A 25,816-nucleotide genomic window follows, 5' to 3' on the forward strand; every position below is an offset into this window, starting at 1 on the left:
GAAGAGTCACCTACAGGTTTCTAAGTTCCATGCACACCCAGCCTCCACCCTGCGTCCTCCGGCAGCCTGACCCCCAGTCTCCAGTGGTTTCTGGGCTAAGCCTATTCCCTTAACCCAGCTGGTCTGCCTGCTGCTGTATCCTTGCTACTACGAGTTAACATTTGCTGAAACAACCCAAGCCGCTTCTTCCCCTGTTACTGCAGCTTAGCCCATCCCCAGACCCCATCTCACCAGCTACTTTAGCTGCAGCCCCTCACGGCACTCCTCTAGCCACTGATCCCCTGGCTACTCTGCCCATGGTCAAACACCTTCCTGGGCACCCAAACGTCTCCCCTGATATGGCAATTCACAATGTGTCACAAACAACAGGAATTTGCTCTCACCGGGGACAGGCTGGCCATCTCCACTCCAGCCTGCAAGAACTCATTGAAGTCTTGTCCAAATTTGCCAGAGGACTTGGCCAAGTCTTGAGGGGTGCCACGCGATGCCTGTACCAACTCGTTGGCAGACTGGTTGAGTCCTGCTGCTGCTTGATTCAGTTGGCTCTGTGCCTCCTGGAAGCTCTTGGTGCTGGGTGGGAACTGGAGGCAGAGAGAGAGAGGTTAGGAGCAGTAGAAAGACCAGGACGAAGTCAGAGATGGACGATGAAAATCTAGCATCTGAAGTACACGCTGTCTGTGGCCAGAAAACCCCAGAGCAGCTGCTCTGCTCTCCAGGAGCAAGGATCCGCAGCACAAGCAGGTAGCAGACAGCTGTTGGCAGGCTGCTGCTGGGAGAGTCCTGACAAAGCCCACTGTGTCCTGGATAAAGCTGACACCACTGGAGACGCTAGTGTATCCCTGAAATCAACACCCTCCTGACAGAAAGCCTACTTGAGGACATGCTGGAGAGAGAAATCCAGCATGGATGGATTAGCTCATGTCTCCACTGCAAAGCTTGCCCATCTCACCCTGGCCAGGCTAAACTCACCGAATCTGCTAGCAGCCTCTTGCTGGCCTCGCCCACTGTACGGATGGCAGCGTCCACATCCCGCTGTCCTGGGAGGCAGTTCACACAGCGATTCAGGGCCTGAGACACTGCCTTGGCTACCTGTGGAGAGCAAGAACAGTCACCATCTCATGCACATCTCCTCCAGCGGTGCTATACTGCAGCACCGCTGCAGGCACCAGGACTCAGGCACTGCGAGTGCCAACAGCCCTGCATCCTTCCCTGGCCTCAGCAATGGGCCAAGGACTTCTTGAAGGTGTTGAGGCCCAGTTCTCACCTGGGCCAGACGCTGCTGGCTCTCTGGGTCACCAGGCTTGGCCACTGCCTTTCGTGCTTCCTCAATGAGGTTGTTTGCTTTATCCATAACGTCACCAGCGCACTCCAGCATGGCACTCTGTGCCTGAGGGTCCGACGTGTTGGCTGCAATGCCACGGGCAGCCTGGCTGAGTGAGCGCAGGGCCTGGGCCACCTCTCGGGCAGCAATTCCTGTGAGGAGAGAGGTAAGTCAGTGATCGAGGCTAAGCAGAAGTGACAAGACCTATGCCACGTTCTCCCTCAAGAATGCACCCCTACCTCCAATATACCCTGCCTTGTTCAGGTCAAGAGACTGTGCAGTTCCTCCCAGCACTTCCAAATCTTCCCTTCTGCCCCAGTCAAAAATCGCTCCCATGGACCCCAAGTGTCCCGCTTGGCTCCTCATTTGCCTGGAGCCATCTGGTCTGTGTCCACTGTTCAGGGGCAGCTGCCTCGAGTACAAGTGATCTTTACCAAGGGGTGAGATCCACACACAAAACGAAGGTGTAGCCCTTGCCTATCCCCCAGCTTACTCCTGGAGCGTGGTACCTGTGTAGTTCTCGTTGCCCTGGGCCACCTCTCCAAGGAGGTGAGCGATAGCAGAGCTGACAGCTTTTGTGCTGTTCCCCAGGTCCTGGGCACACTTCTCCATCTGCAGGATGATCAGTGAGAATGCGTTCACAGGCTACACCTCCAGCCTCTACCCATGCATCTCCCACTCTCCCTTCACCCACCTCAGCCACAGCACCCACTCCTCCCCAACATACTGCTCCCATCCAGTGCTGCTGCCTGCTGTTCCTGCTTGCTCACCCAGACCCATTCCCTGCGTGAGCCACCTCTCAGAGCCCTTACCGTTTCTCCTGGCAGAGGCTTGAGTTTGCCATCCCTTGCAGCGGCCTTGGCTTCCTGTAAGTCCCTCTCCAGGCTCTGCACAAGGCCCAGCGCAGAGTCTATTTCTAGGGGCCCACAAGCCTCCTGAGCCTGCAATAGGAAGAAGGAAAAATCAGCAAGGCAACAGCTGCGTGCACCTTGGTCTTTCAGGAGCTCACCTTGCAACAGGGCCATCCCCATCTCTCTGCTAGCCCCTCCTGCTTAGTACAACTGAGGCCTTGCAGCTGGACGGAAACAATTCTCTTACCTTCTGCGCGGCTGTGCGGAGCTCGGCAAGAGCTGCAGCCAAGTTCTTGGCACACTGGCTGAGCTGCATAGCAGAGGCCTGGTCTGTAATGGTGGGGACAGTGGCCTTGGCTGCAGCAACCATCTTCCCACCTGGCTGCAAGTCCAAAGAAAAAGCCGTGAGAATAGGATAACGTGCACTATCTCTTCCTTGCCCATGTCCAGTAGGCTTCCCAGCATCTTAGAGGGACAGACAGCACAATACACAATTTTTAATGGATGCAAGAGCCAGAGCCCCTGTAGGAGGCTCCTGACAGAGAGAAGATACAGCAGAGTATAGATACCTGCAGGAAGTTCTGGCTGGCAGCAATGAGAGCCAGCTGGGCGCTGGGGCTGTCCGGCTGGGATTGGCTTCCTCGTACACCTTGTACCAGCATTGGGATCTGATCTGCCACAACCTGTGACCAGAGGGGAGAGTCACTGGAGAGGCCCAGCCATGGGGAGACATGAAGCACACACAGGACCCTCCAGCTGGTCCAGCTTAGTGGCTCATTCAGACTGCTCTGTATGCATGCCCTGCTCTGCTCACTGCCTGCAGCTCTCTCGGGCCTTGCCACCTGCACATCTGACTGCCAGTGACTGTGTGTATTCCCAGATCATTGATCAAAAAAAATCAGTTGGACATAAACCTAGTCCCTGCAGAACCTCATTACAAACACCACCTCCAAGGCCCTCTTCTCCAACAGCAACTGAGATCTGTGCTTTACCAGCTCCTAACCCATTTAGCCCATAATCTACTGATATAATACAACGCAACATCTTGAGCAAAGTCTTAGCGTTGTGTAAAGTCAAGTTTAAAAGCTTTTAAGGATCTTTCTATCAATCCGTCTTGCAATCTTATAAAAAAGTTACCCCATTAATACAAAAAAACCTCACCCCGATTTTGACAGAATCATTTTTTCTTAATATAAGGTTGCTCAGCATTAACATGTTAAAAGATGAGAACATCACGACAGTCTCAAATCAGCTTTTCCATCATCTTGCCCAGAACTGAGGGCTGTCTGCTTTTAGGGCACTGGTGCAACATTCATACTTTTGCAGATAGGTTTTCCAAGAAGGGGAACAGTAACTAAAAAATGCACATTAGCTATTCCTAAGGCAGAATTTGAGGACTCTAAGGTACAAGCTGTCTCTTGTGCACCCAGCCTGCTACGGCTGTGCACAAAGCAGAGGCAGTGGGTAGCTGGCTCAGTTGTCCCGTGACATGGTTGATCAGAGAGAGAATGAGAGCAGGTGGCATAGCCTCGGCCACCGGAGAGCGCTGGAGCCGAGGAAGACATTACGGTCACAGCCTGGCCCCGCGCAGCACAGGGGCGTTGGGACAATATGCTCCTTACCTTGCAGCTCTGCACCAGCTGCTGCTGTGCTGCTGGGTTCTTGTTGGATGAAGCTGCATGCTGCGCGGCAGCGATGGTCTGGGTGGCAGATGCTGCAGCCTGCTTGGCTGCGTGCTGGGAGGGGAAGACGTAGCTTAGCATCAGAGTGGCCAACTACACAGGCTGCAGGCCAGTCTGTCCTGAAACCCTGGCCCAGTAACCCCTCCTGCCACAGCGTGGGGACCCAGCTCCCCACCCCAGCTCCTACTAAGCTTCTCCTGCTGCACCTCTACCTGCAACGACTTAGCATCACCAGCACTTTTGAGGCAGGGGATTAGTCTGACATCCCAAAGGAATGCAGTTTGCTCAGAAGAAGGGAGAAATCTGGTCAGAGACCAGGAAGATGACAGAGTAGGGAGCAACGGAGAGGTCTCTTTGGGGACCGCTTTGGACACTCATAACTACACAAAAGTAGCTTCATCTCTTCAAAAAGTGCAGGGATCACAGACCTAATGCCAGGTCTCACTTGCTCACTGTGCCTCCCCTCGTTCCAGCAGCCCCCTGCCCAAACCTCAGCTGGGCATCTCACCTCCAGCTTGTGCACAAGCTTTTTCTTAATGGCGTTCTGAGCTGCAGCATTCGTTGCCATGCGGAGCCCCTCAGCTGCCTCACGCAACCGCTGCTGCTGTTCCTCACTGTCTGGGTGGGCTGCAGCTCCCTGGACAAAACAGGAAAGCCATCAAACCTCATAGTACCCACCAGGTCCCTTATCCTCTGAGAGCAGCTGCTGTCCTCTGCCCTGACACTGGGTTGTGTCCCCAGCAGTTTGGCTCTCTAGAGCACCATGGCTGAGCAAAAGGAGATGCTGAGGTGCCAGAAGTCTCCCCTGAAGTGCTCAGCAGTACGAGAATTAACAACGCTGCTCTTCAGTTACCATCTGTACCTTCAGGAGAGAGCCCCAATTCATTGCACAGGTCTTCAGTTCAGTGCAGGGCCTTGCTCTGGAGAGCAGAGGAGCACTTGAAACCTACCCCCACCCCTCCAGCCTCATTGCTCTTGCAGCACCCTGAGCAGAGGGGAAAGCCTTGGCCATCAAGTCCCAGCCCCTATCTGGGATCTACTTCCCCAAGCAGGGACTGCTGGGGAGCTGAGGTCCATGCTGTGCTGCTGCTGCTGATGGCGGTCACTGAGCAGGCCAGGAGTCATCTGGGCTGCCAAAGAAAGCACCCATCTGCCAGCAGCTCCTCCTGCTGCTTCCAGCCCGTGCACAACAAACCTTTGCAGCCTCCACCATCTTGGCGGTTGCATCAGCCAGAATCTTGGCTGCACTCAGCAGCTTGCGCGAGTTCTCCAGGTCCGTCTCTCCCTCTGCATCGGCTTTGATGGCGTTCACGAGGTCAGATGTTGCTTGGGCCAGAATACGAGCCTGCCGCACCATTTCCCCTGGGAAAGGGAGGAAAGGCAGCTTGTCAACAAGTCCCAGGGGCTCCAGCAATGGCCATGTGACTCCTTGACCTCTGTCTACTGTAGGCTCTGCATACACTGTCTCCCATCCTTAGTAGGCTTGATGCAGACCCAGCCACAGCAGGGCCATGAACATGAGACTGCAGGAAGGCGCAGGCAAGCTGCCCAGTGAACACACAGCAGTTGCATCAAGGCATGACCCTAGAGAGGGAAAGCCCACTTACCTGTGCTTTTTTCAGCCCACTCTGCCCTGTTCTCTATGTCCTACCCCAGGTGTGATTAGTTGCTCTCACCTGCATCGCCCATGGAGCTGAATATGTTCTCAGTGACGTTGAGGATGGTGTCGGTGGCCTGGTCGTAGCGCCCAATGGGCTGCCCACCCGTGGCGTGCTGCTTGATGTGCTGCAGCAAGTCGTTCAGGGCCTGGGTGACAGCTGTGGCTGCCACCCCCACCTGCTTCAGGAGCTGGTCATCACTGGTGGCTGCCTTGGAGGCCTCCACGCAGCCCTCCGCCGATTTGGCCACCAGCTTGCCAGCCTCAATTAGCTGCTCCTGGCAGACCGGGGAGCTGATTGTGGGAGCCACTACCTGGAGGAGAGGAGAAGGGCTGGGCAGTGAGCATGGCTCTGGCACTACAGAGCTCCCGTTCTCCACCAAGCAGAACAGAGACGGCCTACAACACAGATGACTACTATCCCCAGCCCCTGCTTCCCTGAAAGCATATTCAGCGTTTGGGCACAGCGACAGCTACTCCAGGCATGCTTGGCCAAAGGTAGCTGAGACTTCTGGCCCCACACCCCTAACTTCCAGCTTGAGAGGATGAGGCGTTGGTCCTGGCATACCTATGACCCAACTTCCCTAGAGTAAACAACCACTCAGAGTCCCTCTCACAGGGTGGTACAAGCTGGAGCTGCCACCTCTCAGGCAGTGCTAGCAGCCCATGTTGAATCAAGGGTTAATGCTGCTCACCTCCAGAGTGATTTCTTACCTTGGTGCAGGCCACGAGCTGGGAGGTGGAGAGGGCACACTGCGTGGCAGCTGCAATCACCTGCGTTTGCAGCACCGAGTCCTCCGTTTTCTGAGCCACGTTCTTGGCTTTCAGCACTAGGGCGGCAGCAGCACTGGCCACGGCCTTTGCCAGCTGCATGAGCATATCCTGCAAGGGGGGGGGGATGGAGAATGTCAGCACAGGAACCAGGATGGGAGATGTGCACCAGCTACTCACACGGCTCTCGTGAAATATTCAGCACGGAAACATGAGCTCAGGGGGCCTTTCATCCACCCCAGCCCAGCACTGGCAGCACCGAACACCTGGAGTGGCTTGTGTGGCTGGCAACATCACAGTGCCACCCCTCTTGTGTGCAACAGCCGGCAGCGAGACAGTAACCCTGCCTCAAGCTGCAGTCCGCACTGCGGCAGCTCCCCGCACCAGGACGCTGCCCTGACCGCATACGCCACCAAGAGCGGCTTGGGTAACGCTCAGCATCACCCACAACACCCAGGACTCGGATGCTGTCCGCTCCACAGGCAACGACCTGCATCAAATCCCTGACCGCACTGCAGGAGGAACCTGCTGCAAGACACCATCAGCACCACCAGGCTTCGCATCCCAGAAACACTTGGCTCTGGCCAAACTGCAGGCAAAACGCAGCTACGGGTGCAGTCACACAGTGAGCAGCCCTCAGCACCATCCTATGGCACTGCCCGCCCACAGCAGGCAATCAGGAGATGCCCACACTGGTCAGTTGAACCCTGGGGACATCGGCAATTATCCGACAGGCACGTCCTGCAGACAACCATCTGCTCTTCAGCTTTGGGCTACATCTCTGTTGCTGTTCCCAGGGCTAAAAGAGGGGCATTGTATAGTGACACGTCTCCACTTCCAAAGGCTGTAGGGGAGACACAGAACTGCCCTGCTAGCACACAACAGGCACTGATCAGCACACACAGCAAACTACCTCCTAGCAAGGACACCAGACCTCACAGCACGACGCAGCGCTCAGAATTAGCCCCAACACCACAGTGCTGGTTTCCATCAGAAACACCAGAACTCGGCAGCAAGGGCTTGCCCCACTTGAGACACTGCTCTGCACTGCACACTGGTCAAAGACCTTGACACGACGTGTCACGATGTCCATATACAGGACGGAGCTCCCTGCCTGCTGCTGCAGGCACAATCCACTGCAGACTGCAGCTAAACTGTGCAGCCTGAATCCTCTATTCAAGTACACGCGTGCAGACAGCATACCCGCGCCCTGCTACAGCTAAGCCTCCTGACACCAACCCACAAATATTTCAGATCATCCCCCACTTGGATTTCCTCCTTTTTCCCCTTGCCTCTTGCAAGCAAAGACTATTTCTGTTGCAATCCATCACCGTTCTAGATGCAATGATAGTCTGGGCAGCACATGCACCAAGCTCAAGAGTTCCCAGGCCCCCAAACCACAGCAACTGTTCATGATGGAAAAGAAGCAATCCCAACAGAACAGCACAGAGGAAGGAAGTACATACACTTGGGTCTTGTAGCTGAGGGGCAGAGTGCCTTGCACATTTACAAATTACGGTTCAGTTCCTAAATCCGTCACTTGGCCCTGTTATCGTCCACTGGTTGAATGAGAGAATTGGGATGCCAGACCTGCAGCAAGGGATCTGCAAGGGGCAGAGACAGGCTAGAGCTGCTTTTCCAGTCTCTCTCGGGCTGCCTCTGTCCTAGCACTCCCCCATATCAGCTCCTGCTCCTCACTTTCCCCTGGCTGTACTTGTCTTCCTCTGATTTGTTCCTTCATTACTGCTAGCTTTTCTCTTCTCTTTCGCTCTCTGTCTAGGAATTTTTGCTCATATCCAGGCCGTGTAGCCATGCTATAAAGACACCTCTGAGTTCAGGAGTCTGTTGCAATCCATATTATGGTTAGATCACCCTCCCTAGCATGCTCTGTTACCTCCCTTGTAGTGGAACCAGCAGCCAACAGGAAACCAATCCAGCTGGTTCCAACTCAGCAAAAAACCATGAGGTTTCAGCCAGTTCGGCTTCCTGATCTGGACGCACAGGCAGCCTCACAAACACTGGCAGGAGGAAGCCGAGAGGCTGCTGCAAGGCGGGGACTACCACGGTGGAGCTCACTGGAACAGCGACCCGAGTGCATGAACTTCCGAGAGTCAATCACAAGAAAAGCAGATTTTTGACAAGTGCCCGTCCCCAAAGAATTCAGCTGATTGTTCCCAAAGGAGCAGCCCTTACATCAGAGAGGGGCAGAAACCACCAAGCCATGCCTACAGCTGCTTTTTACCGTCTTTGGGTCAGAGGTGGGCAGGATCCAAGCACGCCGGCTTTCTGGGATCTACACAGGAATCCACAAGATAAGAGGCATTACTCGACAGTGGGTCTAACTACAGAGACGGGAAATGGCCTGTCCCTTCCCCTGGCAAAGTCACCACGCACAGGCCAAGCTGTAGCATGGACCCCTCCTGCCGGAAAAGGTCTGAAGGGACGATCCTGTGCAAAGGCAGATGGTTTTATTGAGTATGTGTCTCCGGGTACAGCCAGAGCCTCATCACTCACCTGGAAGCGAGGATCAGTATCACTTTCTCCAATTTGCTGTAGCAGTTCTCCACTTGTCTGGCCCACAAGGCCGGCAGCCTGCAGGAGATTCTGGCGGGGCTGCAAGGAAAGAGGCAAAAATCAGTCAGGCTTTTGGGCAAGCTGCAAGCTCACTCTGCTGTTCCCCTTTGCTTCAATCCACCCTACCTCAACCCATGCTTCCCTCCAACCTGCCTCCTCAGCCCCATATCTCCCACAACCCCTCCTGCTCCCCTCACACCTCAGCACTGGCTGGCTGTGCAGTTTTCAGCAAGTCCGAGACGGCGCTTGCCAGGTTCTTGGCTGCCTGCAGAAGCTGCCGTCCATTCCCTCCCTCATCCTCCATGAGGGCAGCCAGCAGTTTCACACCCTTGGACATCTCCGTCAGGTTAGAAGATATAGTGGTGACAGCACAGCCTACAGCTGTGTAGTCCGTATCTGCTGGATCGCCTGCATAGGGAGGAAACAGGAGCTGTGGAGTAAGGACGCTTCAGTGACACTCCAAGAACATCCCTGGACCTGTAACTGACGTGATTCTCCTTCTTGAGAGTGGAGGAAGGAAACCCCCGGCTCCGAGACCTCAAGGGTGGACACATCAGGCCTGAAGCTGGTTTGGGACAACACCAGAACTCACAACATGGGGAAGGAGAGCTGCAGCACGCCGTGGCAGTCACCACGGCTATGGCGGGGACTGGACAACATGCTTGTGGTACAGGGGATGTCAGATCAGCCAAGACAGAGAAAGGAATGGGAGCAGTCTGGGCACTGACAGGGGTATGGGGGGGGGGTCTCAAGGCAGCGGGAGCTGTGGGAGCACGGCTCGTTCTACAAGCACGTTAGCAGCAGTCTGGGTTCAGTTAGCCCCGGCTGGGCCGGGCTGGCTCTGTCCAGATCCTGAGGAAGGACAGGAGCCTTGACTCCAGCCAAAGGCCAGATGAGACCAAGCCTTCCCCACAGAGAGGGCATCCAAGTTGCCCAGTCCTCCACTTACCTGCAGTTAGGTTGACCACTGAGGCTGTGCCAGCAGTGATAGCATCCACTTGGGAATGAATCTCATGCTTTGACTCATCCATCTTGTTTTTGCGCCAAGCTTTGGAAGCCTGAAAGAGGGAGAGCAGGAGCAGGGTCAGCCCTGCCTGGTGGTGGTGGGGAACCGTGCACGTGCTCACACAGTGGGTTGCAGGAGAGAGGAGACAAGGAAGAACTGTTACCATCCAAGACTCCTCATTCTCATTCTAAAGCCAAAAGTGCAGAAGAGAGAGGTAGGAAAATTGCCGAGAAATGAAGCATCCTTTCTGCTCCTGCCCCTAGAGCTGGACACAACTTGACCTTTTTGTAGAGAGCAGAACTTCCTGGAATTACTGAAATCCTCTCCTGGGAAAGCAGCCAGCCACATTCAGCCTGACCTGCAACCAACCCCTTTCCAAGGAGGTTCCCTTCAACCCAAATAAGCCAGTACCCCCTCTTCACTAGGCACTCACAGCATCCTGCCCAAGAGGCGGCAAGGTCTCGAAGTCATCCAGAGTGGCCCGGGCTGCGTGTACGGCCTGCATGCTGGAGTTGATGGTGCCAGTCAGGGCCTGCTGGGCTGAAGTCTGTAACACAAGGACAGACTGAGGTACAGCGGAGGCTCAAAGTCCAGGCTCAGATATTCAGCTCACTTGCCCCAGCAGAAGGTGGTAGGAACAGGCTGTCAAGGAAAGGGCTCTAAGTAGGCACCTCCACAAAAAGAGGGGGCAACCAGGAGCACAGGGATTTCCCCCTCTGCATCTCCCACCTGGGAATGCCCTGTTCTACTGCAGCAAGCTGGCTGCCAAGGGCAGGTACTAGTGAATCCTGTAGTTCATGAGCTTTCTGGGAGCAGGGACACTGCAGCAAATGGAGGAAGACCTCACAAGGCCTTCCAGCAAACCCTGCTGTGTCTAGGGTTTCTCTGTGTGCCAGAGAAAATAGGGCTCCCTCTTGGCCCTTCTCAAATGCATCTTTGGCTGCAGAGAAGGATGCAGGGGAAGGCACCAACTCCAGTAGCAGCAGGGCTCTGCTGCAAACCACAGCATCAGTGTAGTTGGCTGGGACCAGCAGCTAAGAGCAGTGCTCAGCCTGAGGACTGGAAGGAAAGACCCTGTGACAGCCAGCCAGGGGAAAATACTAGGGTGGAGACCTCTGGATGGATCTCACATAGAGAACTGCAGCATATGTTCCTGGGGACTGTGGGGAATCTCAGAGGGGGACGGACACAAAGTTTGTGGATTGGATGTGGGTGCACACTAAGCCAGCAAGGCTAGCAAGCACACGGGACCAACCAGGGCCCCTGCTTTTCAGGGCAGGCTAACGTCTGGCTAGATGGCTGGGGCTGCACCAGCTCAATGGCCACATCTCAGCGTTCTCGCTCTGCAGTGGGCATAGGGAGACCTTACCAGGGGAGGCATGTGCCCTCGGTGCATCTGGCCACTGGTGATTTGCAGTTGGGCCTGCGGCATCGTGCCCACTTGGAAGTTTTCTGGCCCTCCAGCCCCTGTCCGCATGATGGCTGGCAGGGCCACTGAACCCAGCTCTGCCTTGCCCACACGGTTAAATTGCTGCTGTAAGACAGTCGATCTGCAAAGGAAAGAAATACTAGCTATGGCTGGGAACGCTTGGGCCGTACTTCTACAGAAGAGTAGGAACCTCTCCCTGGGCAAGCACCTTGTCTGCACCCAGAACTTCATGGACAAGGCCAAGCTCTTAGTGTAAAAGGATCCCTATGGACCTTTCCCCAACCTTTCCGGGAAAGCTGCAGCTAAAGGAGTGGCAGCTCTCCCTGCAGATGGTGCAGCATGACAAGTTTGGCTGGAGCATGCTGTCAGTTCAACTTCTGCTTAGTATCTAACTTGCTCCAATGGACTTACTTCTTAGGGGACACAGAGTCTTCCAGCATGGTGGACTCCTCATCCCCCTCCAGCCCAAAGTGGTCTTTGCTCTTTTTCTGTGGAGGAAAGAGAAAGTGTGTCAGCCAGCATACACCTCCCAGACTCCCCCAATTCTAGTAGCCCAGACTAGGGTACTGTACCAGGCCCATGGGACTCCCCCAAGTGCCTGTCTCCAGCCTCTTCCAACACGGCTGTGTGCCAACAGCTCTCCAGCTGCAGCCTGAGGGGGCATCCTGCACCTCCTTCAGGTAAGGAGCTGGCTACAGGCACTCGGCTCCCTCTCCCAACCCACATAGGTACCTACCTTTTTCAGGATGATGTCGATGTAGCCAGCAATCAGCTGGGCAATCTGCTCCCCCTCTGTTGTCTGCACCGAGTAGTAACCATCCTGGTAATCTCCAAAATCCTGCAACAGCATAGCACTGGGTAGCACCACAGCGGGGCAGGGACTGCCATCCTGAGCCCCTCTGGTATGTGCTAAGCACCCAGGACTAGTCTCTGTGCCAGAAGTGTGGCTCTGCACCTCCACAATTCCCTGTTCTCCATGACTGAGAGAGGCAGCTGGAGAAGGGCAAGGGAGTCCCACAGAAGGGAAATATTCATGACAGAGGCTAGCATGGCAGTGGTTGAGGCTATTCTGCAGTCAACACAGAAGAGGTCAGAAGGTCCTGGTGGCAGCAGCACTGCCAGAGCAGTGAGGCAGTGGAGTAGGATTGGGGCAGACCCTTACCAAGGTGAAGCTCTTGGGCGAGGCTGCCCACCGCTTGATGTTGGTCAGACTCCACTCCTGAATCACTTCCTTGGTTTTCTCATCTACACGCATTACACACTCCTTGGTGATCCCCAGCAGCCGCGGCACCAGCTTGTTCTTCCCCTTCATCTTCTCCTGCGTGCCATGACAAAAGGGTTACAGATTGCCCCAGGGCTGACACTCAGCATAGCCCTGCCAAGACTTCAGCTCTCCAGAGCCTATCCTTTAAGGTCACGTTTGACTAGGAAGCACCCCAAGCCCATACTTTTGGGTAATGATACCTGTGACGTGGTCTTGAAAAGGAAATGAGAAAAAGCATGAGTCAAGAAAGAAGCAAGAGGGTAGCACGCAGGAAAAGCCAAAAAGAAGGACAAGCATTAAGTGGGGACATAAGGAAAGGTGGAGCAATGATGTGAATGAAGTGGGTTGAGGTGAAATGGATGGACAGCGACATGAAAGATGGTGGAGGCCAGGGGGATGCTGGAAAGAAGGTAGGTGCGTGGCTAGGCATGCCAGCTGGGGCTTGGGGAGCTGCTCCTGCTGCTCTACCTTGACCAGGAAAAAGGAGACCCCATAGGTCTTCAGGGAACGGGCAAGTTTCACGTAGCGAACTTTGGCTTCGATCTCACTCATGTTCCCGCAGTTCTTGTGAGCCTGTAATAACAAAGACAGAACATCACACTAACTCCGTGGCTCCCTAGCTGTGCTCCACTGCTGTCACCATCATCCTGTTACAGCCTTTCCAGGCTCTCTCCACTCTTACTGACACCCCTGCCCTGCTAACATCCTCCTCCTCACTACAGCTACACCATCCTTCTGACCCTCTCAAACCTCAGGAGCCACCATGTCTACCCACTACAGCTTCACACTCCTATCTCCCACCTACTAAACTGCTACCTGCTCGTCTGTCCAGGCTGGGAGGTGCTACTTTCAGGGACAAGAGAAACCCGAACCTCTGGCGAGGAGAAATGACAAGCTTGGGTCTTAACACAGCCCTGCACGTACCATAAAGATCTTGCGCTCCCCTTTCTGCTTGATATATTCCTTGGGTAAGAAATCCTTGAGTCTGCAAAGAGACAAAATCAGCTGTTACCAGCAGAGCCCTGAAGCCAGCGCTTGTCTTTGCCTATGAATAGGCCCAACACGGAGGCTTGGGCAAAACTCTGCCAAGGCACAGGCTGAGAGTTTTTGGAAACAGGAAGGATGTAGGAGAGGTTGTTGCAGCAAGGGAAATTCAGGACCCCAAAAGACCTCTTATTCTTAGAACCACCTCTCCACTTTCCAGGTTGCCGATGCCGCAGGGGCTGCAATTTACAGTTCACAGGCTGAGGGCAGCCCTTCTCCAGGCCCACATGAGGGTCTGCTTCTCCACCAGAGTGGGAAGAAAACAGTCTTGGCAGAGCATGCTCTCTGCTCAGTAGCACAGCTGGCCTTAATGTTCAGTTAGCCCCAGGAGCTGCCCTGCAGAGAGCAGGGTGGAGACACAGAGGATGCAGCCTCTTGCACAGCACAAAGGAAGCCGCATTTCAGGCTGGCCCCCCTCCCCAAAGTTGGAGCTGACTCCACGTCCCAGGGCACTCCTGTGGGTGCTAAACGGAGTGCGTTGGGGTTTGGCACCCTTCGCGTTTGGTGTTGACCTCCGCACTCTGGCATGGTGTATGAGGGCACAGTGCTGCAGGGAGGAGAGGGGTTGCTCCAAAGGTGTTCACAACCCCAAGTGAGTGCTCCACCTCCGGACAGGGCCCAGGGGCTCCTCGGGACACTCACTCCAAGAAGCCTGGTTTGTGCTTCTGTTCATTGTGTGGCCCAAATTGGATCTGGCACTGGTAACCGGCAAACTCGCACGCTTTGTCAAATGAGACAGGGTGGGAACCGTTAAGGATGTCATCACGAGCCTGTGAGGGAAGAGAAGACATAGACATGGGCTGGGCACAGCAAGCCCTGCAACACAGCCCAGCAACTGCCACTGCTCCCTTTTACATTAGGCAGGAGGGACTGCCACAGACTGCCTGCACTGAGGCACACTGCTGCCCTGCAGCTGAAACACTTTGCAGCAAAACAACATATGAGAAGAGATCATGTCTCACATACTGAAACAGAGATGCAGAGCAACAGCTCAGAAACATCCTATGTGGTGTTTAGAAGCTGTGTTGCCATATAGGAAAGAAAAGGCACTGACCAAAGACAAGGCAGTCCCCTTAGGAACAGCAAAGGTAGTCACTGATCCTGGGCTAAGAACAGCAGCAGAACTTCAAGCCTGGGGACAGGACGGTTCCTATCACACACAGGAAACGTAGGACATCCTTGGAAAGCTTAGCATTGAGGAGGAGGCAGAGCTGGGATTGTCATTGCTGGCTCTTACCCAAGAAATCTCTCCCACGTGACAACTGAGCACCCTCAGGTGCCCCTCTAGGGTGTTCCTGGTCAAGAACCTCAGTCATCAGCCTTCATAGGGGGCTGGCACAGGGCAGCGGAGCAAGGCACTGCTGCCTTGGCAACAACAGCAAAGCTGAGGGCTGTACCTGCACATAGAGCAGGTTGAGCTGCACAGGATCTCGTGAGTCCACGTTCTGGTCAGAGTAGAAGAACTTGCGCCGGAGCAGCAGTGTCTCATTGTCGTCAATGCCTTGCTCGCGCAGGGTCCGGCCGTGGTCCAGCCAATTCACTGCAGGCAATGCCAGAAGGTGAGCAGGGATGGACACCCAGGCAGGGCTGGTCTCAGCCCAGGGTATGGGATCTGGCAGGATTGCTCACATAGGCCAAGAAACTGAGGCTGTTCTGGTGAACCCCTGCTCTCCCAGAACGAGAGATTCCAGGGAGTGCAAGCGCTTGTCCCCCTGCCGCAGTCCTTGCCACCTGGGTGTTGCCTCTGCGCCCCTGCCTCAGGTCTTCCCCTTGCAGGAGGCACAGTTCCCCTTCCCACCCACGGAGCTCCCAGCCCAGCTGCTCCTCATGCAGGCTGACTCTGTCCCAAACACTTGCAGGCACATACACTCATCATCCGTGTGCAACTTCTGCTTGAGCTTCTCCATTTTCTTCTCATCTCGTAGCAGGGTCTTGTCCTTCTTGAGGGTGCCAGTAACCTCCTCTTTCTTCTCTTCCATAATCTCCCGAACAAGCGAGTACTCATCATAGTTGGTGATGCCTGCAGGAACACAGAAGACTGAGCTCAGCACAACACTGCTGCCAAACACAGGGCCTGGAGCAAGCTGGAGGAGAGCAGAGCACAGTCCCTCCCTGGCTTTAAATACTTGCTTGGAGATCCTCCCTCGCAGGCACAGCCGGCAACCAGGCCATTCACCACACAGCTGGCACTGCTTCCCCCTCCGTATCACGCCTTGGCCACCCCCCTTACCCGCTAATGAGACAATACCATATCTTGCCACCTCCCTTTCTCCCTCGTGTTGCTGCAACCTCCTCTTACCAATCCGGGCACATATTGTCATGAGCATGTCTGTGACAGTTTTGGAGTCATCAACCATGACCGTTTTCACCGTCCCATCCAGCATGCGGATCTTCAGAGGCCGCTGCTTCTTTTTGTACTCCATGGTGTCCTAGAGGCACAGCAGAGCACACCTCTCAGTGCTGGTTACCAGTGTTACCACCTAACACCACCACGCCATAGAGCCAACAGCTCCGGCGCTCCATCACCAGCACAATCTCAGGGGAGACGAGCAAAAAATGTGCTCAAGGTGCTGGGCTGCATGGGGCACTGCAGCTGGTGCGCAAGGCAGGCGTCCATAGTACCTGCGCCACTGCGCGTGTGTCTGACTGCAGAGCCAGGAGGGCCCCAGCCAGAAAGACAGGGTCTGGATGCTTACCCCATTGCGAAGCATGTAGTAGTCCAGAGCCTTCCCGGCTTCCAGCCAGATCCCTTTCTTTGGGTCTTCATCCGAAAGGAACAGCCCAAAATCATTGGCTGAAAAACACAGCAAGGTGTCTGCCAGTGTAGGCCTGAGGAACTGAGGCCCAACAGGCCTGATACTGGGGGTCTGCTCCCTGCATGGGCGCGCAGCTCAGGAAAGCTCTCGGGAAATGAGTCTCCCTGTCAGGGCGGAATGACCAAGGAAAGGGAGGGAGGGTCTGCTTCACAGCCAGGTGGATACAGCAGATGAAGGAGCTCTACTAAGTAATGAAAGCAAGGAGAACTTGGGAGGAGAGCCAAGAACGGCACTGGGCAGGGCCTCCAAGATACCAGGCTGTGCTCAGAGATGTGCATCTGTGAGGTCCAGCCAAGCCGACCAACGTGCAGGATACAGAAGTATCTGCGCACACTGGAGCGGGCACCCAGAACCACTACGAGCAGAGTGAAAACCTACTTCAACACAAGAGGCCAGACACAGCACAAACTCGGCCTCAGTGGTACAAGCTACTCTAACCCTCCTCCCAGGGCTCAGCACTGGGACATACGTTATTCAGTATCTCCACCAATGACTGGGAGAAGATCCACAGAGAAATCTCTACGTTTGTGGATGACACTAAGTTCTTCTGGGTAGTCCAATGTCAGGCTGATAGCAAGTGAGACCTTAAAACCCGAGTGGGCAAAAAAAAAACAGGAAGCAAGTTTCAGGATAGATGTTTTGGCATACATTTATCTGTGGAAAAAATCATTTAAGGCATGCCCACACAATGCTTAACTCGGAACTGACAGTTACAACTGAAGAAAGAGCTTTGAGTTGTGGTTGACAGCTTTCTGAAATCATTGGTGCAACACGCAGTAGCAGCCAAAGAAAGCTAACAAAATGCTGGGCATCAAGAACGGTGCTGAGAACAAGATGAAGGGTATCGCTTTAACAGTCTAAAAACTTGTCACATCCACGTCTTGAATACTATGTACAGGTCTAGTATCTCCAGAAGGACATAGTGGAGTTTGAAAAGATACAGAGAAGGGTAACTTAATTGATTAAACAGAAGGAGCAGCTGCCTTAGTAAGAGAGATGAGAAAGGCTGAGACTCCTCAGTTTAGGAGAAGGCAGCTGAAGGAGGATACGATCAAGACTTACAAGTGGTGGATAAGTTAAGCATAGAACTGTCATTCATCAAATCCTGCTATATCGGAACTGGGAGGTACTTAGTGAAACTTGTAGGACATCAGTTTAAAACATAAAATAAGGTTTATACAGTGGAAAATCAATTTCTGGAGCTCACCAGCCCAGGAGGCTGTGGAAGCAGGGTCAAAAAGAAGGACTAGACAAATCTGTGGACAAGAGATCCTTCAGTGGATACTGGGGAGGGATGTCCCTCTAACACCACAAATCTAACCACCGTGGGTACTGGGAGAATAGAAGGGGGATGGAGCACAGAGAGCGGCCAGGCTCACATGCACTCCCATAAGCCCATCTCCTGTGGCCCCAATGGAGGTAGGACAGTGAGCAGAGGGACCACCGCTCTGACCCAGGGGGACACCTCTTATGTTCTTATTGCTAGTGAGGAGGGTTCCCGCTCACGAGATGCCTGGCTTTGCTCTGGAAGAATCTTTTTCCACCTTTCACCCAGCTCTGGACTAAAAGTTGTCTTGGCTTCCTCAGTCCAGTTGTTTGCTGGTCACTAATTTTACAAGTAGTCATTTCCTCGGCAGCTCTCTGCAGGGAGGGAAGAATTCCTGAGCCATCACACTCCTGCCTGGCTAACAGTATGGTTAGGAGCCCACTAAACAGAGGGCTGAACAGAGAGCAGAAAAATCAGTGGTACTTCCCCCCTCTCCCCCCTTTTTTAAAAGCTATTTTTCAAAGCAAATTCTAAGAGGTTAATTCTAAAGCTGTGAAAACTGAAAAGCCAATCCCAGATCCATAGTTTGAGACAGGAGAGGTGCTTCCTGAGACAGAGAAAGAGCACAGCTAGAAACTTGCACCGAAGCTTCCAGAATCCAGCAAGGTATCTCAGTACATAACGAACAAAGACACTAGCTTTTGGAGAATCCAGTACCAGAAATTAAGCAGTCCAGTGAGCGAGACACACTGAAGCAGCACTGAAACCCACGCAAGAGGCAGGGGAATTTGAGTGATGCATGGGCCAATGGATCCCAGTTCCCTTTCCTGGCCCAGAAAGAGGAGCTGCACAGGAACGCATGTTCAAGGAGGGCTAGTTGCGAAGTAACCTGGGTCACGGATTGTGTTAAGATACTGCACTCAGATTTAACTAAGTGGCAGTCATGTACCAAACACCTGGTAAAGGTGTCAAAAAACAGCCACTCAAAAAGAGATCCATGAGTGCCACACAGTAAGTACAGTGAAATAAAAGGTTCCAAGATCTAATAGAACGAGTAGAGCTATGAGCTAGAGACGAAGGTGAAAGTGAATAAACGGAGCAACTGTATCTGGGGTTACCAGAACTGCAATCCAAGCCCTTCAGGGTAGGGGGGACGCTCGTGGAGGAGGAGAGGTGGGGAGGGAGCAGAGATGCAAGGCTCAGGAGCAGTTTCCCACTGAGATCTGACCTGAGCTTCAAAGTTCAGACTCTCCTTTCTGACAATGGAGAGTGCCAATTCTTTTAAAGAAAAACTGTAAAAACCTGAAAAGGAGCTTGAGAATAACCAGTTCCTTTTACGGTTTTATCTTTGTCTCTTATAGGTAGTCTGGCTCATGTCCAGGAGCAGGAAATGTAATGTTCCTTCTAAAGCTGTTACAGCTCTGGCTCTATATAAACATCCAGTCCCTCTTTGAAACCAAAAGTCTTGGTCCGACAGTCTTTCTGTAACAATGCATTTGACAGACCAACTGGACATGAAGTGGAAAAGCATATGAAGTGAAAAGGCATTTTCTTTTATCCACAGGGCCTTTGTGGCTTTCAGATTTCACAGCGTTCCCCCTTACCACAAGAGAGGACACGGGTAGCCCACCCTCCCATCCGCAGAGCCTCCCACAGTCACGGACTCATCCTGCACCCCTTCTCATCAGCTCCAGTGGGAACCGCTTGCCTCCTGCTAGGCTGAGCTGCCTGGGCCCCAGTCCATCTCTCTGCTGCTCTCCAACCCGGTGGCAGGCAGTGTACCCACGCTGCCGAATGCTCTCGGAAGAAGCTCCACCCTCCACTTGCACTAATATTTTCCGCTCTGTTCCCCATGCCTCCTGACATCACGTTTGCTTTTTGCTTAACGCACTGCTATATAGAGACCTTCACTCAGCTGCCTGTGGTGACACCAGCTCCTTTTCATGAGCTAGGGCAGTTCATTTATAATAGGCAGAGCCCTTTTAGGAACTGGCATTTAGTCTTGGCAGAGAGGATTAGCAGATCCAGCTGGGAGAGGAGTTACTTCATTCCAGGGAAAGCCAGGATGACTCAGTCGAGGAGGAGAGCTGCAGGGATCCATCCCGTCAATGCGACAGCGACAGCACCCCCAAAACTGGCAGCCAGACATCTGCTTGCTACAATCGTGCTGGTCATTTGTCACAAGTTTAATTCTGAGTGTCCCAGAACCAGGGAGATACTAGAACTGACCAGCTTAGCAAGGTCATCGAGTACCAGCACATCACAGGTCTTGGAGAGAAGTGCTGGGGAAGGGATAGACCAGACAAAGGACGACATATTTCCCAACAAAGGAAATGTTCATTTATACTGTTTATTAACACTCCCTAGAACCAGGGCAACAGTTTAAATCCATCCAAACAACTGATCTTGGCTCCTCGTAATGATTACGAATAGGAGAGAGAAGAGAGAGGAAGGGCAGTAGGCTTAACAGAGTTTGATGACTATTCCACTTTCAGATGCATTTCCCTACCTCAGACCCCCAAATTTCTTCTAAGGTTTAAATAAGGGAGCCCAAAGAGCTCAAAGCTCTGGTCCCACAACAGCAACCTGAAAGCAGGGTGAGTGTTTAGGGGGAGCATGTTGCTTCTGTCTTGCACCACTACAGAGCTGCAGGTTGGCTAAGGGAGTGTCAAATCACCGCTTTCTTCAGGCCAATTAGCTGGAGAGATCTAGGGCAGCAAGTGCTCAGAAGATGCAAGAGTTACAGAACCAGACCATCCAAACTGTAGGAATTAAGTGTGCTTTAAAAAAAATAGAGAACAAAAACCAAAACACACGCACACACAAAACTCCCCAAGGTTACAAGCTGACAAACTGTACTCTGTGCCAGACAGGCACTTTGACAGAAGAAAGCCCTTTCATTTAACCTGAAGCTTTATCCAGCCGCACGTACTACGTCCAGGTAAAGCCAGCTCCTGTGCTCTATTCTATTCTCTTTGGGGCTACAAACCTGCATAGTGGGGACACTAGCTTAATTTTTGGAAGCCTATCCACCCAGCAAAGGGCAGGGAAATCACCAAACTGAAGATCTCTCTGTCAAAGCAACCTTCCCCAGAAAGTTCTTGCAGAACAGTACTTGCAACTCTTTGTCAAACGAAACTCAGAGCTACTTTCATCTCTCAGTGTGAGGGAAATTTTCCAAACTTTGAATCACAGTCATGGCACTTTTCTGAATACTTTCCAGCAGAACCATGGAACCTCCATCATCAGATGCAGAATGTTTTTGCAAGGACGTACCAGTTTCAACAAAACCCCTCGTCAATAAAAGTTTCTTGGGTTCAGAATAAAGTGGTTTTTTTTGCACGAGATGGGGGCCACAAAACAACAACCTGAAGCAGTTACTAGGGAAGGACCAAGGTTAGGCTCTGGTCTCAGTCAGGCAGAGAAGACCTGAGCCTAGTTCTCCCCCATACCAGGAAAGCACTCCAATAACGACACAACTAACTATCCTGCTCTGTGTGGAAAAAATCCAGAACTGCACTGGGACAAAACTGAAGAGGGAGGTCTTTGAAACGTCCAAATGTTTTTGGGTTTTTTTTTCCCCCCCCAAAGGGAATGTATAGCCATTTACCGACCAAACATATCAGGCTACAGAGCACACAGAAACAACAAGTAGCTTGTCCACAGCTGCAGAACTGGGAGAGGGGGCTTTGCATTCGGGGAAAAGACTAGTGTCTAAAGGGTGCCAGCACCAGAAGCATGAGAGGTCTTTCCCGGCAATTCATAGGGGCATAAAAAGAGGAAAAAGAGAGATTCAGTTGGGAAAGCAGAAGAAATACCTTGACAGGAAGGTAGGACAGCACAGGAGTGCGGCAGGAGCCTTGCTTTCTGAGCCATACAGGCTGAGATAGGATGGCACTGGCCACCAGAGCAGGTTACTTACGCTGTCCCATCTGGGCCTCAGGCACCCGCTCCCGGATCATCCGGCAGGCATCATACACCATGGTGGAAGGCTCGAACTGCATGGTCTTCACCACATTGCCAATGCTGATCTTCAGCGAGAGGGCAACCATGGTGGCGGTTGGACAGTCCCCACTCCTGCGTCACCTGCCAGAGGAGACAGAACTGGATCAGCTCTCACTGCTGGGCCTGCATCCATACCAGCATCTCATTGCTGCTCAAGGAGTCTCAACATCCCAGAATGCCAGAAGTAGGTTGCAATCACACAGGTACAAGAGGGAGCCGTTTCACTGAAACGTCCCTGCTTCTTCAGCAAACTCAACCGGCACTGTCCCTTCCACAAATCAGCGCACAGGGTCTTTTCTATTTCTTTCCTCTGGCATGACTGAGAAATAGCTGGGAAATAGCTTCTAATTACAAACAAGGACTGTACCCTGTGCTTAGCTACTCCTTTATGTGCATTAAAGAGCCCATGAAAAGATTCTGTTTCCCACCTCTGTGCTAATGAAGGGGAGAAGGTCCCAGTGATGGAAATCTCCAGCTGATCAGACACAGGTATATTTGCAAGGTCCTTCCTAAATACAAGGGCTGAAGGTCAGAACCTGTGATCTCTTTACATCTAAGGACTGTCTGAGGCCTTCAACCAAAGTTAAGGGCTGTTGTCTCCCTATCAGGGCCTTGACTCCAAGGTCACACGGTCAATTTTGTTCACATATAGAAGTGACCATAGCTGTTACTCAGCAGAGACACTGTCAGCAAGGAGGAAATGAGTGCATGGGAGTACTGTGAGATAAGATAGGAGAGCACGATGGACGGAGTTATAATTAAAATTGCCATGACACAGAAGCCACAAGAGGAAAACCAAACTTTGACCCTGAGCCAGTAGGGTCTTGCCCTAGCTATCGGGGCTCCTCAGAGGTCCCGCAGCAACATCCGACAGTGCTAAGCCAGGAGACTGAGAAAAGAGCTGCAACCCCCAAACACTCAGAAATTCCCCAGAGCATATAACAGGCACCCACACTTCCTAGAGATGAGGGACCTGGAGAAACGGAAAAGCCTGGAGCTGCTCAGTGAGAAGAGATAAGCAAAGGGAGAGGGTGGCTCCTATCTGCTCCTGTCCCCTGGAAAGGGCAGTCACTAAAATTGAGCGATGGCTAATTAAAAGCTGAGGGAGGAAAATACTTTTTGTGTGTTGCAGGATTTGTTGGTGGAACCCCCCGCCCCTGGAGAATATTGGCTCATATCAGAAAGAACAGAGGCCGTAGAGGAAACTGAATGAAAGTTTGGGACTCTCTGGTCCCAAACAAGAGCCAGGCACTCGCTCACAAAATACAGATGTCCCTACAGCTGTTTACTGACTCCTCCTTCTGTGGCTCTCAGTTGCATGAGAAACAGGGTACAAGGCACCATGCAGCCTGGGACAGCACAGTGATCCTAGCAGCAGCTAGCAGCAAGGTGAAAAAGGCCACAGCTCACCTGAACAGAGCTCCTGTGCAATCAGGGAGTCGCTAATGACCGTGTAGGTCTCAAAAAGAGGAAATTTCTTGTGTGAATAAAGGAAGTTCAGCTGCACACCAGTTCACTCCTCACTGCATACAGATACCCCGTAGGGAGCCATCCGCCCCATATGCACGTGGGGCGGGGAGGGGAAGGGCATGCATTTCCTCCTCCACTCCCACGCAATCCACGCTCGCTTTGCTGGCTGTGCAGCCAGCCCTCTTAAAGTGTCATTCCCAGGCACCAGCTTTCTGATGGACTCAGGATACACCGGCAGCAATATACTCCGGGAAGGGACACGGGCAACATGTTATGGTGGAGCTGCAGTGGGAGATGAAGCCAGCCCGGCAGGCCTAAGTGGGCCAGGAGTAAAGAAGCTGAGAGGAGCAAGCACGGAGCAGCAAGAGACCTGGACTGCAACAGCAGAGAAGATGAAGAGGAAGGCGAAGGGGAATCAGCAACACTCAGCATATCAAAACTGTTTCAGCTTCCTGGCTGTCTTCTCCGTCCAAGTAACTCCAAGTAACTGTCCTCCTGCCAAATCCACGTATTCTCCTTGGGGCAACAGCCTCTCTTTCTGCACAAATCCCTCCGAAGGGGCTAACAAGCCTGCCTGAGCACTCGGCAGGGTAATTCCCGGAGCCCAAGTAGAAGTTCAGCAAGAGGATGAGGTGCTCTCCAGAGCTTAGCACAGCCCAGCTGTGGGAAACGGTTCAGCTGCATAACCCAGGGCAGGTCCCACGGGGAGCTCAGCAAGAGGTCAGCACGCTCGCCGTGCAGAGCACAGCTCAGGGCAGGCCACTGCTGGGAGCGGGATGCTGCTGAGCTACCTCTGCTCTACAGCACGTGCTGGCATTTTACCTGCTAGGCTTGGTAGTAGCTGGTATTTTGGCCGGGGGAGCCACTGTCGGTGAGCAGTGTGCCAGCTCTTCACAGGAGGAGCAGAAAGGTGCTCCCTGGGCGCAAGGAAGCAGTTTTGGTGCCAGAAGCCCACAAAAAAGGTAAAAGCCTGCCAGCTAGAAGAGGCACAAGAGCCACAGGATCGAGAAGAGGACCATATCCCAAGCTGATTGCTCAGACAGCCAGCACTGTCCTGCCACGGGGGGAATCAGCCAGAGGGAAACAAGGCATGCTGGAGACACCAGCGGCCAGGCTGCAAGCACTGCTCCCAGTGGCCTTGGGCCCTGCAGCTGCCAAATGACCCACGTGTCCGGAGATGCAAGTCCCTCTGAGCCGACTTGTCTGGGGCTGCCAGAGCCCCCTTCAAGCCTCCTTCAGAAGAAGCTCCTGGGAGCAGTAGCACACTGCTGCTGAGCCCACCACAGCATTGCCATGGGGCAGGCTCCAGCCTGGCTGCAGCTATCCGCTGCGGTCACGAGCTCCTAGGCGGCTGCAGTGCCATTACTTCCTCCGACTCAGCATGCAGAGCAACCGCTCGTGCCTGCAAATCCCTCGCTCAGCATGCTGGAGACCAATTTCCCTCCCAGCGTCCAGAGAGGATGCTGAATTTCCAGACCACAGTTGCCAGAGGGGAACATTGACGGAGCTCCTGGAGAGAGCCGAGGGGATGCCAGGCAGGAGGAGCCCAGCAGTTGTGGAGGAGTGAGCATCTTGCCAGGATGTGGCCCCCAGGCCTCTCTTCTCCCTCCCACCCCCAATTCACAGATGCCAGGAACCATTTCCAAAACTACAGCCACCAAGCATTAGCCAAGCTGAATCTCCCGCCCTCCAACAGCCATGCATTTCTCACTTTTCCCTACCATAACCCCCTGTCCCCAAAACAGTAGGCAGTCACTTAACTGCTGCTAGCCTCACTGGCTGCCCTGGCTCCACACAGCTTATCAAGTCAAAGTCTCAAACCAAGGCATCCAACAGCACGGAGAGCCTGGCCTCATGCTGCACCACAAACAAACCCCACCCCGCTTTGCCGATATGCAGCTGCCGATTTCCTGCCACAGCCGCACAGGCGCTCCTCTGCAGGGCTTCAGCGCAACCGAGCAGCACAGGTGAGAAAGGTTGTGAGATGCACCTTGCAGCCCAGGCAGCTGCTCTGGGCCAGATAAGGGGTGGTGGCCCCGTTCCTGGGGTCGTGACAAACCACACTCGGAGCATTTTGCTCCTCCCCTCACTTCCCCCGAAGCAGGGGGAGCCCCTCTGCAGGGTGAGGGCAAAAATGGAGAAGCAGGCAGCATACAGCAAAACGCTCACGTACTTCCTCTCGGGACTTACCCGGCTGCCCAGCAAGCAGGCTGTGAGCTGGCGGCACTGGCCACCTCACGGACATAGCCCAGACCCGACAAGCTCATACCAGTTCCACCAGCACAGTTAACATTTTGCAGATCAACTGGCCTGGCATCGCTCTCCAGCCTAGAGCATTACTAAGCCATACATCCAGCAGCAACCCACGCTGCTGTAATGGGGATTTGGGAAATGGCAAGCGGGTTGGGTGCGGTGGGAACAACAACATAGCTGGACCCTGCAGTTAGGGCATATGCTGCACAACCACGACCTACAACACACCTTTGTAATGGGAGCCAACTCCTGGGATGTGCTTAGGGTTTGGTTTCTATTACCCAAAACGATCACTCGTTTCTCCAGCTCAGGCTCACAAACAGCAGAGGTTTTTGCTCTATCTCCTGTCCCCAGGTTGTCTCCAAACCCAGCTGCTTCCCCTTCCTCCATACCCAAGCCCCGGCTT

General features: G+C 53.4%; 1 protein-coding gene across 4 annotated transcripts in view; it reads right to left on the minus strand.

Annotated features, from left to right (window-relative positions):
* LOC138060853 (talin-1-like) overlaps positions 1 to 25,816 on the minus strand; it is a 62,688-nt gene that overhangs the window by 20,086 nt on the left and 16,786 nt on the right. For all 4 annotated transcript variants that reach the window (XM_068925263.1, XM_068925265.1, XM_068925264.1 and 1 more), the window contains exons 2-29: positions 21,605 to 21,768; positions 16,296 to 16,393; positions 15,899 to 16,028; positions 15,467 to 15,619; positions 14,997 to 15,139; positions 14,242 to 14,369; positions 13,480 to 13,540; positions 13,024 to 13,128; positions 12,454 to 12,609; positions 12,028 to 12,129; positions 11,703 to 11,779; positions 11,232 to 11,412; positions 10,296 to 10,409; positions 9,806 to 9,914; positions 9,056 to 9,264; positions 8,797 to 8,895; positions 6,226 to 6,393; positions 5,531 to 5,825; positions 5,050 to 5,216; positions 4,363 to 4,491; positions 3,795 to 3,908; positions 2,742 to 2,855; positions 2,420 to 2,554; positions 2,134 to 2,262; positions 1,831 to 1,933; positions 1,265 to 1,473; positions 970 to 1,089; positions 384 to 581 (exon numbers count right to left, since the gene is read on the minus strand). In XM_068925263.1, the coding sequence (XP_068781364.1) occupies positions 384 to 581; positions 970 to 1,089; positions 1,265 to 1,473; positions 1,831 to 1,933; positions 2,134 to 2,262; positions 2,420 to 2,554; positions 2,742 to 2,855; positions 3,795 to 3,908; positions 4,363 to 4,491; positions 5,050 to 5,216; positions 5,531 to 5,825; positions 6,226 to 6,393; positions 8,797 to 8,895; positions 9,056 to 9,264; positions 9,806 to 9,914; positions 10,296 to 10,409; positions 11,232 to 11,412; positions 11,703 to 11,779; positions 12,028 to 12,129; positions 12,454 to 12,609; positions 13,024 to 13,128; positions 13,480 to 13,540; positions 14,242 to 14,369; positions 14,997 to 15,139; positions 15,467 to 15,619; positions 15,899 to 16,028; positions 16,296 to 16,393; positions 21,605 to 21,734 (3,876 nt within the window). In that variant the 5' untranslated portion in view covers positions 21,735 to 21,768. The remainder of the gene's footprint in view (positions 1 to 383; positions 582 to 969; positions 1,090 to 1,264; positions 1,474 to 1,830; positions 1,934 to 2,133; positions 2,263 to 2,419; positions 2,555 to 2,741; positions 2,856 to 3,794; positions 3,909 to 4,362; positions 4,492 to 5,049; positions 5,217 to 5,530; positions 5,826 to 6,225; positions 6,394 to 8,796; positions 8,896 to 9,055; positions 9,265 to 9,805; positions 9,915 to 10,295; positions 10,410 to 11,231; positions 11,413 to 11,702; positions 11,780 to 12,027; positions 12,130 to 12,453; positions 12,610 to 13,023; positions 13,129 to 13,479; positions 13,541 to 14,241; positions 14,370 to 14,996; positions 15,140 to 15,466; positions 15,620 to 15,898; positions 16,029 to 16,295; positions 16,394 to 21,604; positions 21,769 to 25,816) is intronic.

Source organism: Struthio camelus, chromosome W (genome assembly GCF_040807025.1).
Source record: "Struthio camelus isolate bStrCam1 chromosome W, bStrCam1.hap1, whole genome shotgun sequence".
In the NCBI taxonomy this organism is placed as follows: domain Eukaryota; kingdom Metazoa; phylum Chordata; class Aves; order Struthioniformes; family Struthionidae; genus Struthio; species Struthio camelus.